The following is a 14,426-nucleotide window of genomic DNA, read 5'->3' on the forward strand; positions in this document are numbered from 1 at the left end:
TTACTTTCATTACAAAAATTTAAAAAAATTAGGCAGTGTAATTTGGCGGGGCCAGAGGGGGTCGAAGTCGTGAAAAACAGAGGAAAACTGGAAAAGAAGCTTTTACCAAACTACAAACTTAGCAGAAACTTGGTCACTATATACATTTAATTTTAGGCCAACTCCTATTCAGGGGACATTTTTCTGGATCATGAAGTCTTAATAAATAGAGGTACTAATGTATTTTCAAGTAACCTCCTGATTACAGCAGAAACAGGTTCCTATAGGTGTTTCTGCTTTATTCTCACTGTCTTAGTATGTCAAACTATTAATGAGCTATAATATTAGTGGTTTACCTTTCTGGGGGTCTATTTAGATTTAAAATATTAAGTTACTAAACTGATGCATTTAGAACTTGGTATTGGTTTCATTTATTCTAGGAATAATCACCAGTTGGTTTTATTAGTTATTGACTACAGTATGGGAAATGACAAATTGTTTTGAACTTCAATGTACCTATTCTCAGGCCTGTAGCCATACATACAGTCTCCTATTTTATTTATATTCATGGTGGATAGGTTTGTTTGTTTATTATTTATTTTTACTGTTGAGTCAAAGACTAGTCCCCCAGAGGGCATAGTTATGATCAGTGACTGTGATGTACTAGTATTGTACATCGTGGTAACCCCCTACTCGTCTCGAAAGACGTACTAGGTTCTTTTTTTTAATTTTTTTTATTAGTCTTCTCCCAGATCAGTGATATCACTGCTTTCCACTGGGGCCCTCTAATCACTGTAATACATAACGTTAGACTACAAACAAAACGATCACACACAAATAAACTGACATAGATATACAGCATTATGTTTACAAGAAATTTCTCAAATATTTATAAAAAGATTAACTAGTCATTAATTTTTATTATTATTATAAAGCAATATTAACAATTATCATTTAAAAATAATACAAAAATATAATTTAAAGTGCACATGAGTTAGATGTGTACACCTATGGTTTATAGTTCTTATCTGAGAAGACTCCTTCTACCACCAGAACCATGGATCGAACATTTCAAAATGTGTCTGAATATTCAAATGCTTTAAATTAATCTGCTTTTAATTCATTGTGCTAGTATTAAAGAAATGCTGGCAGATGTCAAACAAAAGATTAATTTACATAAATTAAAAATAATTAGTAGTGTGTTTTATGTATGGAGTTTGCAGTACAGTTAAAACAAGTAACATTTAAAAATAATTATTGGTAGTGTATATTGACATGGTTATTCAGCACAATTAAAAAACATTGTATTTTGTTAAATTTTAATGTTGCATGTTTACTTTTAATTATATATTGATTGAAAGGATCATTAATAAACATATTTTAGAGTTGTTTGTACTAGACAACTTTATAGAAGACTGCACTTTGAGACATGTGACTAAGTTCATAATAATAATCTCTTGATTTATGTCTTGACCTTGGTGAAACTTTTATTATACTTTCCATAAACTGGCCCCAAAATATTATACTGTCCTGCTGTGAATTCATATTCACCTAGTGTAGGTTACAGTCTGAATGCTGTGTTGAGCAAGTCTCACACTGTGTCTGTGCAACACACAGTGGTTTATACTGCTTACTGATTGGTCGATTAGATTCTCTTATTATAAACCAAGTTGAATTTGCTTTTGCAGTCTCATTCTTCACAGCCACATAGTGACATGGGATTTTGTCTCTTCATCTATAAGGGAAAGTTTTGATTGTATTTGCTGTTGACCATTGTGAATATTGTTGGTGCTGTGGATTTTACACATGTAGGAATTTAAGTGCATAATAGATTTACTTTCTGCTGGCTGTGAAGAATGTTTTATCACTGAATTTTGTTTGACATTTTTATGTAAGTTTCACTCCAAATGGTTTTATAATTGGTAACAGGTGAGCATGGATAACAGTGCTATATTTTGTCTAACAAGGTAGAATGAACTTCTTATGGATGTTATTAATTTTCGACTGCTTTTGATCTATAAAATTAATAATATCTTTGTTTAAAAAAGATGAATAATACACTAATTTATAAGTGTATTATTTATCAATGTAAAGGTATTGTTGTAGAGTAGTAAATTGTCTTATTTATTCTGTAAATTGACATGATGATGTCATATAATTTTGTTTGTTTTTATTCCTAAATATAGAATATTTCAGCTAATTGTGGTGTAGACATACTATAATTAGTTGAATTTTATCTTTCTGAAAAATAACCTTTTATTTATCAGTGGTTTAATACCAGCATGTTGTTGTCTAAGAGTAGTGATGATTTGTTTACACTAGGTACCACTCTGTATGTTGTAATGGTATAAACCAGTCATATGATGGGCACAGCAGGCCAACAGTATTCTGAGATCTCAAGAATCCAACAACTTTCTCAGAATACACCTTCTTGAGGGCAAGTTTAAATTTGAAATGACATCTTGAGTTTACAGTACATGAAATGATCTATGTGATAGTTTTTCATGAAGATCCTCTTGGTCTTCTTAATACTTATTGTGTTCAAAATTCAATTCATAGTGTGATTTTCAAAGAGCTTCTTTGAGGAGTCTTGCCATGCAAGTGTACTATAGTCTTCAATTTTGTAGGGCCATAGCCACCAGAAGGTTCCAACAGACTGCTTTTTGACAGAGGCCTTTGAAAATAGATAGTTTAATTTCAAGTACACATGAATATTAGGACATACAGTATTTCAAAATATTACATATTTTTATAAAGGTCAATGTAAAAGATGGAGAACCACTGGCAGGATACACTTTCAGTTTTCAAAATATAACAAGCAAGTTGTTTTTTACCATTCTATGCTAATAATGTTACACTATCCATCAATTTGGCATCCAAATTGACCTCTACGCAGGAACTATAAAAGTTTTTGTCATTCATTGACTTTAAAACCACAGAGAATAAAAGAGAATTTATAAAAGAACCTTTGGAATGGAAAATTGGTATTAAATTACCTAATTTCAAAAAGGATATTAACTATCATTAAAACCAGAAAACAGAATAATTTTGTGTACAATTTTATTCTGTTTTTTCAATGTGACTTCAATTAAGCAAACTATATAATAATTGTTACTGTCAGATGTATGAATAAAAAACCTGTTAAGCGAATTATGGTTCAGGTAGTACTACCGGTATCAGGTATTTAAGAAGTTTTGCGGGTGTTAAAAGAGAGATTTTTTTTTCTGATTCCAAAAACATTCTAAAAACAGATTGATTTTGTGTACTACCTGTACAAGGAAGTGCATAGAGTAACTATTTCACTACATTCATGCCATGTAATAAGCAAAGACAGTCCCTACTGCTGTGACAAAATAGGAAACAACTGCTAAACATCATTTTATGCTTTCATTGTTTAATCCCATGACCTTACGTGTCATGTTGTTCCTCTTGTATTTATCATTTATAATTTCATTTGGAAAAAAAGTTTGCATTCCAGAGTTTCTAAATTCACACAATCTAACATAGTGCTGCTAGTTGTTTATCACTTTAAAAAACCAATTTCCTCTAATATTATAGACTCCCTCACATTGTACGCAATTTGGCAACTATCCTACACTATCATTTATTTTAAATTAAGAAATATTTACATTAATAATGTTTTATTAAAATGTGCAACTTTTGCCAACAGCAGCCATAACGTTTTCTCTGCTGTATAACTATAGTCATATAATCTCAAAGGCATGTATTATAAGCATTCATTTTCACCTTAGGTACAACTACTACAAGTATTTAGAAAGTTTATTTCATAAATTTCCACCCCATTATTTATATACTGCGTAAATATGATTGTTTGTGCTAGGACCTTTAGTAATAACTTTTTTTATTGTTATATATGTCAACTATGAATTTACTGCTTTAGGCTCATGTTACCTGTATCAAACAAATGCTTTTATTATGACTTTGCATGAACACCTGTTACCTACAATAATAGGCAATAAAACTAAAGCTATAAGACTTGTATGCTAGATGGAAAACTTGGCAAAACGTTCAGTGAAGAGGCAGTTTGATACATTGATCCATAGTTCTAAGTAGTTCATAAAATGTTTATCATATACCATTTAAAAGTGAGAAAAGAGTTTAAAATATAGTACGGTATTACTACAGTTATATTTGGGGAAGATGCTTGATGGCTAGATGGAATACATTATGTGTTTCTCTTTTAGTACCTCTCAATTGACTCAAATGTTTTTGTGGGATTTTGACAAAATCACATTCACAAATGCTGCATCAAGGTCGGCAGGTCATATATCAGCCTAGCTAGTACACACCTTGTTGCAATATGGAAAGTCATGTTTTGTAACATCAGATATTTAAATATTTACCAGATTTTCATTTTCAATCTTGAATATTTATTTTTTTTTTTTAAAAACAAGATGAACGATAAACTTGAATTTGTACCAGGGAAGTTTTGAGAACATATTTTTCCCATTACCTATGTTTCATATGGCAAATGTTCATATGCAAAAGCCAAGTGTTTCAGTTCGTCAAATTTGATGGAAAATTAATTTTTAAAATTCAAAACAAAAATTTCTTTATAGAAGTTGCACAATATTAAAAAATATAAGATGCAAGAAACTTTATTTTTCTTCGTAAAAATACAAAGAAAAATTGGTTGAAAGAAATTCAGATGAAACAAGTTTAAAAGTACATTCTTGAGACAAATGTACCAAAATAAAATATATCAGTTTATAAACTATGTAAAATACAGATTTCATTTGAGAAAATGCAACTATAAATAATAAGTAACTTATTACATAGGAATTGTTTGTACTGTGAAGTATTTTGAATACTTCAGTAGTTAATTATTGGACCACATAAAGGTATACTAACAAACATGCTCAAGTATCGGCAATTAATTTCAGAAACATAAACAAAGACCATAGCATTTCCTACATTGAGTCGTTTGCCATTTACACTCTGAAGATTAATGATAATTGACAATGAGTACACAAAATATACACATAGAAAATTAAAAGACAAGATTGATTGCGCTTATTAAGCCATGACATTGCAAAGGAAATTGACGGCACGTAGACAGGTGAATTTTCTTTCGCTTTGTCACTCTGTTGGAAACAAACCTAAGTCCAAACGTGGTCTGGTTATTAACCTATCCAGCATGTTATCACACTTCCAAAAACTTTTTTAAGTATTCACAATTTTTATATTTACCGGTAAACCGATTGAAAATAATCATTAAATTTTCCTATCAAAATTGAAGGAAGATATCATCACGTGTTATTACCTCAGTATGTGTAAATGGTGACAAGCTATAAACGCAAAAGTATCTTGAAAAACAAAATGTTTTAATTTAATTTTGGTAGTTTATTTTTTGAAAAGTGAAAGCTGACAGAGGGAAGCATCACTGATATTTTACTTTCAGTTTGTTGCTTCAATTCCCTTCTGTATCGTAAACGACTCTCTTGATGTGCTACATCTAGAGTCCTCCAATAGTCAACTACTTCCGATAGTGCTAATTGAAAATGTGTAAAGTATGTAGTAATACATAAATAATACAAACAAAATCACACATTTAGTAGATAATAATAATTATATTTGGTGTACATTTTCAGGGCACTGACAGTATATAAATGTAGTCTATTTCGTGCCTAGCTTACCTGGATAAACCGACAATAGCCCTTTCTCCTCGAAGAGCGGAGTTTAGCCAGTTGTTTTTTGCACACTAAATAAGATATGACATCTCTTTATTAAATTGTGATTTAACTGTTATTAAGATTGAAATTAACAAGAAATTGTTCTGTATATAACCAAACTTTTGTATAAATCCAATAAATACATCTTCTTGAAATGTCAAAAAATTGAAATTTGCATTTTTTATGAATTTGTCTCTGACTGATTTATAACTGTCTGTATATGTCCCAAAATCGAAAAGTTCAGTCAAATTGGTATAAAGTAAATTTAGATTTATATATTTTGAAAAGTCAAGTTTAGTCAAATTGGTATAAAGTAAATTTAGATTTATATATTTTGGATTTTACTAACTTTGATTAAGAATGTTTGAAGTCATCTATTAATTTTAGATGTCAAGTAGTTGAGTTGTGGCTATACCCAATAGTGTTTTTAAGGAATGTGTTAATTATACCTGTCAACATCATCCACAGATCAGATGTCTTTATAGCAAAACAATGACCACTGGTATGTGGTATATATGTCCCATAGGGTACATTATGTTACTATGGAATGTGGGCCTGTTTCTGCTGCCAAATAAATACTGTATATAATTATTTTTAATGTATTTTCTAAATACTGTATATACAGTATATTTTTGTAAGCATAAAAATGATATAATATGAATGCAAAAAATATACCATATAAAATACAGCATATTTTCCGCCATCAAATTTGTGGATAAAATATGATATAAATTCGACCATATTTTATGTACCCTCTGCTGCCAATAAATAATACTGTATGTTTTGAAATTCTGTAACCTTTTTACAAATGTGGATTATAATAATAACATCACATGATATTTGCTATTTAGGGGGAGCGGAAATGGGAAAACAAAGATTGAAAGGGAACAGATTTACAAAGATAATTTAGCAAAAATTAAAGAAGATTACAAGGTGTGGACTTGCCATCAAAAGAAGTCAATACAAAAATGACTACAACATCCCAAAGATAACAAATTCTAATTCGGGCAAAAGGAAAAAGAAAAAGTTATGCAGCTCCAAAATTTTGATGAGAGTTGAATGTGAAACTAAAATTTGACTTTTATTTGGCCTATATGTAGGTAATTATTTTTAAATCACATGTAATTTATATTTTAAAATTCTATTCAAAGGTCACTGAAAGTTTATATTATTCATATGAAATTGTACCTGTTTTCAGAATTTTATTTGACCTCAATCCCATCTGACCTGATGTAGAGGTCATTGGTTTGACACTTACAATTTCAATCCATTCCCCTGTGGTATGTTGGTTTATTTGCATGCTCAGTAACTTTTTATTCTCTGGATTGTATTGGTATTTGTTTCAGTGGATTTTGGAAATAATTTTTTTTTCATAGATTCTTTAGTCATGTTTTATGAATTTGCACATTTGGTTTTAAGGTTGGTAATTAAAATTTAAAAAGTTTAAAATCATAGTTTGTAAAGGTGTATTCCATATTGGCTGCCATCAATACTGTATTTCTACATTCAGGTACAAAATCTGTTCAAATTGTACAAAAAAATGTATGTTGCATTGTGTTTCTGGAAGGTTTTTCTGTTTTAAGACTATGAACTATTATTTTAATGTTGTTTGGATTTACAATTATACAGGTACAAAGGCTACAGGCATGTTTCTGCAAGCAAATAGGCTATTAAATAGGGGTTTTTTTTCCGTAATAAATTTGTTTGCATCAGAAATGAGACAAAATTTAATCAGAAAATGTTATTGGTATTCACCAAACGGCCTTGTGATAATTAACATCATTACCATTTAAACAAGTACTTATTACAGATTTGGTTTCCCAATCGAATATGCCAACTAATACCATTGAAGTAAAAATTATAGAGGGAAAAACCAGCAAGCAGAAATGTAGACCCTCTGCTTGGTGTGCAAATTCCCTACAAATTGGACCATTTCACTGTTCAATCTAATTGAATACAAATACAAAATTGAATCATTATTATTTCCTATAATAATAATGTTTGGTAATAGCAAATGTAGAGGATTATTTTATTGAGTCATCATCTTCAGAGTGATGTATGTTATGAAGGCTCTTCACTTATCATCGATCATGAGGGAGATTTCACCATGCACCTGTTTTGGACATATCTGTAGTACATCGATTGCATATCATCAGTATACTGTACTATGCATGTAAAGTTTTAAATGGTCATATGTTATCAAAACAAAGGCCTACAGGTCATACAACATCTACTTTATACCATATACTCTCAGGGAATTTCTCTCTTTAATATACAATTCCCATATCTATTTAAATGTCTATTGAGATTCAGCCATTATTGTTCATTCTTGAAATGTAGAAAAATATAGAATATTGTGCTTGAACTTACAATGACCTATACTGTATGATCGTCATTAGGACTATGATTTTACTTGATAACTTGAAAATTGGTATTTAGATTGGATTGAACTAAATATACATTCTTTTATAAACATACTTTAAATTTTATGTTTATTCGAATTGTATGTATATACGTACAGAATATAGTTTTGATAAATTTGGATATTTTGGACAATAAAACATTTTAAATTATTAATAGCTTTTCAAAATTTTATACAAAATTAGAATATGCTTTATTGTAATATGTGTAATTTGTATCACATACAGTTTGCCAGACAGCGATAATTTTATTTTTTACAATCTACTAATGTATTGTATATATTTATCATGTAATTTGCAACCTATATACATATATTTTGGACAGTGCTTTAATTGTTATTACAACATTTTATTTGCATAATTTTATTTTTTTTTTTTAATTATAAAAAGATTGAAATACATTAATATAATATAATAATCATTAAATTAATATAATAATCCAGTACACCATTTATTTTTTTGTAGCCATTTATTTTAAACATTATTCCCATGATTCTATATTCATTTATTAGTTATCCGCTTGGTATACCAAGCGGATAACTCCTTGTTATTGTATGGGATCAATAGTTTTTTTCTGTATTATTCTTGGATCCTTCCTTCCTTTTTGTGAGTCGCGTTTCTCTAAAATGTGTAAACATAACATTTCATAACTTTGACAACATATGGGCATTTACGTGAAGTTGTGCACCTCCTATTTTTGAATGACGTCATAGTTGCGCAACGTGACTTACGCGCAATTTTATGAATTTCAATGATTGATTATAGATTAAAAACCAAAAGTCATTTAGTATTGACACTTTGACAAAATTTAAGTCATATCAGGGGCAAACTTTCTACGGATTAAAAATGGCATGTTTCACAAGAAGTTACGCGCGCACGCGCATTTAAAATTTCAAAATGCGCAAAATTAATTTCTAATCAACTTTTTATGCGTTTCTTGTCATTTTGAGCATGTCAAAAATTCCCACGGGCGCGCAATTTTTTACGCACGCGGTGCGCACGTAGCGTTAAAAACATATTTTTTTCTCTTGAATTATATTTTTCAAGTCTTTCCTAGTAATTTTGAAAACAATTTAGACCTTTTCCAGTTTAAATAACGCCATACGAACACGTTGAATTAGACAATTCGTGCGCGTTTTTTATGAAAAAGCTTAAAAAATCGTCAAAATTATGTCTTTTTTTAAACAGTCATAGTTTCTAAAGTAAACCGTGAACCGTTTATTTTTATTACAAAATCTAGAAGTTGATGAGTTGTAGATATCGGATCATGCATCGATAAGGCTAAAAAAACATTGTGACGTCATCGTATGGCCACACGAATGTAAAAATTAGGATTTTTGTCTCTTTCGTTATTGCTCATCACATTCAATGGAGCGCATCACGCTTATCTGTATTCCTTTTTCTTCTAAATTTATATATTGTGTAGGTCAATCAACTTTCTTTAGCATGAGATAAAAATATTTTAATTTTTATGACGTCATCATGCCTAAAAATTTTAATTACGTGGGTCATTAATTTCATCTTTACAGTAAATTTTAATCTGTAATAGCTCGTAAGAATAAAATGTGATAATCACGATTAAAACGTTTTCTGGAAGCTATTGGATTGTAGATACGAATTCATGTAAACATTTTGCCAATCGGATGTTGTGACGTCATCATATGGCCAGTTGAATAAAAAAAGTCGTATTTTCATATTTTGCGTAATAGTTCATCACATTTAAAAGGGTGCGCATCTATATTTTACGTATTCAAATTTCTTCTACACGTTAATATGTTGTTCCTGAGATAATTTCCTCCAGAAATTGCTATTTAAGTGTTTCATTTTGATACCGTCGCCATGTTAAAAATTGGAATAAATGGCGGGTCCCGTAATTTCACCTATTCTACACTGTATGTAATATGTATACAGATTATACTCTTTGCATGTATATACTATATGACACAAATTGACAGAATTCAGCACTAACAGCATATCATATTCTTCAGTTCTTGTCATAATGCCATAATCTTTATCTGTGTGCAATATTCCAACGTATGACGTGCACGTGGCGTTTGTCGTTGTGCGGATAACTAACTCGTCAAAGTGACGAGTTTCATGTCTAGTTCATTTTAAGTATTGTCTTTTGTCATTGTAAAAACATTGTGTGGGTTGTTAAAATCTTTAAACCTTTTAAAGGTACTGTAGTATGTGCTTGTCATCAAAGCAACCCACAGACACAATAGTATTCATGGTATGTAGTTGTGTATTTATCTAGAGATGCTGTCAACATTGCTGCCTAGAGTGTATTTATATGTTCTTCTAACAATATTATTAAACAAGCATCATATTTTCTTCATGATATTGATGGTACAGAGTTTTTGAAAGCACTATAATTTGATTTTTTTTAACGCATATCGTATTATGTAAGCTTCACACGTTTTGCTAATAAACTGGAATGCTTCTATTAAGCGTTCAGAGAAAACTTTATATTATAGTAATAAATTGAATTAAAAATTAATTTATTCAGATAATGCTATAACTTATATTTTAACATATACCAGGAAAATATAATGAAATATAATGACATCTTCTGATTGATGACAACATTAAAATACTAGATTGAAGTTTCATAAAAAAATATAAATACACATTAAGAAGCAGATCCAGGGGTAGTGCTAGGGCACATGCTGTATCTATTTTTGGAGAATATATGTTTCAGCTCACCCCCATTAAAAAAAATTCATGATCCGCGACCATGTTATGTTTTTATGATAGGCTTTCATTTACGATTTTGTAAACCCAAAATCTATTTCTTATGTCGTAGGCATTCTAATTGTATCCTAACTAGTAATCAATCAACAATATTTGTGAGTGTGACAATGTATAATGGCGCTAAAGTTTTACACCAGACTATCCACTGAAACATTGCACACGTAAAGAATTGTGTACAGATCCACTGAATAATTTCAGATAAAATAAGAGACCATTTCGATCAAATAAACACAAAATGCTTATTTTCTGTCCTCTATTTGGAGTTACAATAGTATTAAAATAATATGAGACTTTATTTAAAGTTACTTTGTATTTTTTGAAATATAATTTCATCTTAAATTTATTTTTTTTGAGTAGTTCTATCCTAGATGTTAACAAAATACACACTCGTAGTCTAAATAATGAATTGTATAATACGCCGTAAAAGGTTAATAAAACATTTTTCTCCATTATAATCTGCATACATATGTTTGAAATGCAAAAAAACAGATGATCTCAATTGTGTTAAGTTATAATACTTGTGTTAAGGTTTGAATAAATTATGTGGTGTATAATTTTCATGAATTTATAATTTCTCATTTGGCAGTCGACTTGACAAAATTTGCAGTTGTATTGTCATTTAATTCTATTGTCAATGTAAATTTGCAGTATAGTTTAAACAATATAATTATAAGGCGTCAGTATTAATTAGGCTGGTGACGGCGAAGTGTTAAATTAAAGGTCTCCTTCAGCAACAAAGGTTAGGCTATAAATCTTGTATTTAGCATTTACGACTCATGAATCTACTCTACCTTAGCAATGCACTATTCAGATTGAATGATAAAAAAGGACCTGTTTCTCCCGCAAAGAAATATTAAAGAATGTGTATGAAGAAAATACTTAACATTTTGAACAGGGCAGGACAAATTTAAATTGACTGGTTCTGGTGGTTTTACAAATTTATTGCACTTTTGCCATTTAACCCTTGTTGTTCAATTTCTAACAATTTGTGGTTAATATGCTTGTCTTTCAATTCCAAGGTCCAGTGTTCAATCCTGACATAATGCCATGGTTGTAACCCGCTTCTGTTTCTATTCTTGAGCCTTGAATAAGACTTTATTTATAATATATAATCACAGTGTATCTATCTTGTAATTATTGGTGAGTTACTTGCTATTGGATATGTTGACAAGAAATGCTTTTGACCAGTTAAGATATTACAACTTTTTCCGACCATGCTCACAGAGTTATTTGTAAAGGGACTTTACAGACAATATCTTTTTTCTTGTGTAAGGTCCACCCATGCTGCATTTGGCTAAATAAATTTCATACGCATCCGACAGCGAAATGAAATAAAACCCCGCCAATTACAGGTACAAGATAGATAAATTTATAATGTATCATGCTTATAAAGTCTACACTACATGTGATCTTAATGAATGAATGGATAGACAAATCTTTATTAAAGAATGCATGTAAATTTGAATATTTGTACTGTAATCATTTTATTCCAGACTCGCATGTCATGTTTTCTGTATATTCTTCCCAAAATGACAGTTCTAGTTTAGTATGTAAAATGACAAGTGTTTGATTCCATATGACAAATAATTATGCTTTCTTTTTGCAGGAAATACAAATAAACTCGTGCACCAGAACGTGAAGTGTATGCGGAGTGCTACGAAGTGCGATACAATTTGAAGAATCACTGGGTATATCCGTTTACATGCCTGGGGACATTTTATTTAAGGAACATTTTTTATCAGGGACACATTTAATTGAAGAACATCTTAAAATGGCATGACTTCAAAACATGCATGATATTTAGTGACTTTCTATTAAACTCTAGAATATTCCTTGGATTGTTCAAGTGAATGAACTTTTGTGGATAGTGGAAAATCTTCCTAGGTTTTGCCTATGTGTTGGTGTTAATAATTGAACAGAATTCCAGTTCTGAATGACCTACGACCTTAATGATGGCTGGAGAGATGTTTGGTTTTCTGCAGACATGTGCCATACTTTGCTATGCTATTGCATGGGTCAATGCTAGTATTAATATTAGTAAGTATAATCATTCATTCTATTTTAAGATGATACAATTGCGTAACCTAATAAGTAGGCCATCTTGTGCTATGTTCCTCTATGAATACTTTCCTCAATTAATGATATTTATTTTCATTTCAAGCATAATCTTGCTAGGAGCAGGCTTGTGTCAAATTAAAAGTTCTTGTTCATCGATATGTATTGAGATGCAATCAGATCTTTGGATCAAAAACTGTATAACTTTAGACTGGGTAGAAAAATACTGGACTCGCTCACTTCAACTCAATTCACCTAAATATATGGCATGTTACATAAATATGGTTATACACTGTTGAAATGTTGCCTATTTAATGTATAATATTCATAGGTCAAATACTTTGAAACAAAGGCATTTATCTTGAATTTTTTCAATTAAAACTTCTATCGTGAAATCAGACATCAAAACGTATTAAAAGCTTTTTGAATTAGAAAAAAATTCAATTAACGTGGGTTAATGTGAAGCATTAATGTTTGAAAATGCTTTACGTTGTGGAATAAAGTAGGCTCATGGGATCTGGAATGATGATCCCAAGTACATCTGCATGTCTGACTAGTATCTAACAGCTTTGATTCTTATTCTGAATTAAATAGTAATCCTGCATAATTCTGTCCGCTGTGTATATAAATGATAGAATTTTACAACTAAATGCATGGACAAAGGTAGTATTGTCGTTCTACCTGTCAATAATGGCCGCATATTATACGAGCCCTCACCTGTCATTGATGCGGTAATTGCCAGAGAATTTGAACGCCATTATGGTAACATTAATGTCGTCGACTTTGCCGTGATATTCTGTAGAAATGTGAGCTAGGAAGCAATTAGCATAATGCTGTCAGCACTTAGTTGACGATCTTTAATGACCGTCACTAAACAAAGAGTCAGTTGGGCGATGAATCAGCAATAGCACTAGCAATTGAAAACTATAGCCACGACTTTATGGCTTACTACAGACGTGAAGAAAGAGATGACCAACGAATGACGGTCACTCTTGGCGACAGAGGCTGCGTCAACAAAGGAGTAAATAATATCCCGCGATTGATGTTGGATTAATTGTCTTGCATCCAAAATACAATTAATGGTATTTGAGGTTTGATTATTAGCTGATAATTGTCTGTAGACGCGACGGGTTGAGGTTTACATCGCAAGTGATTGTTAGTGACATATAGCTATCACCGTAATTGATATAAAAGTTAATGGCAATAAGTTAATTTTTATTGAGTTGTCAATACTTAATAAAATTAGAAAAAATACATAGTACATTTGGAAGTCTTTGACGTGCAATACAAAAAAAACACCAAACTAATGGAATGTGCATGATTTAATAACCAAATCTAACCTTTTTTAAAATTGTGAATATTAGTATTAAGTTACTGATATTAGTTAATTTTTATTGAGTTCAGTACTATACTATATGGAAGTCTTTGACACAATACAAAAAAAACAAATGGAATATGCCTGCTTTATTAACTAAATGTAACCTTTTTTAAAATTGCAAATAAAAATAGTAAAACTAGACATGAA

The 14,426-nt window shown here is 30.4% G+C and overlaps 1 protein-coding gene across 6 annotated transcripts in view; it reads left to right on the forward strand.

The window, feature by feature from the left end:
* The window catches only part of LOC144838659 (discoidin domain-containing receptor 2-like), a 77,798-nt gene that overhangs the window by 17,002 nt on the left and 46,370 nt on the right, over positions 1 to 14,426 (forward strand). For 4 of the 6 annotated variants that reach the window (XM_078694088.1, XM_078694091.1, XM_078694093.1 and 1 more), the window contains exons 1-2: positions 1,545 to 1,870; positions 12,453 to 12,883. In XM_078694088.1, the coding sequence (XP_078550214.1) occupies positions 12,796 to 12,883 (88 nt within the window). In that variant the 5' untranslated portion in view covers positions 1,545 to 1,870; positions 12,453 to 12,795. Of the gene's footprint in view, positions 1 to 1,544; positions 1,871 to 12,452; positions 12,884 to 14,426 lie in introns of those variants that run through there. The other 2 variants (XM_078694089.1, XM_078694090.1) reach the window with 1 other exon arrangement.

The sequence above is a fragment of the Antedon bifida genome, chromosome 3 (assembly GCF_963402885.1).
Source record: "Antedon bifida chromosome 3, ecAntBifi1.1, whole genome shotgun sequence".
In the NCBI taxonomy this organism is placed as follows: domain Eukaryota; kingdom Metazoa; phylum Echinodermata; class Crinoidea; order Comatulida; family Antedonidae; genus Antedon; species Antedon bifida.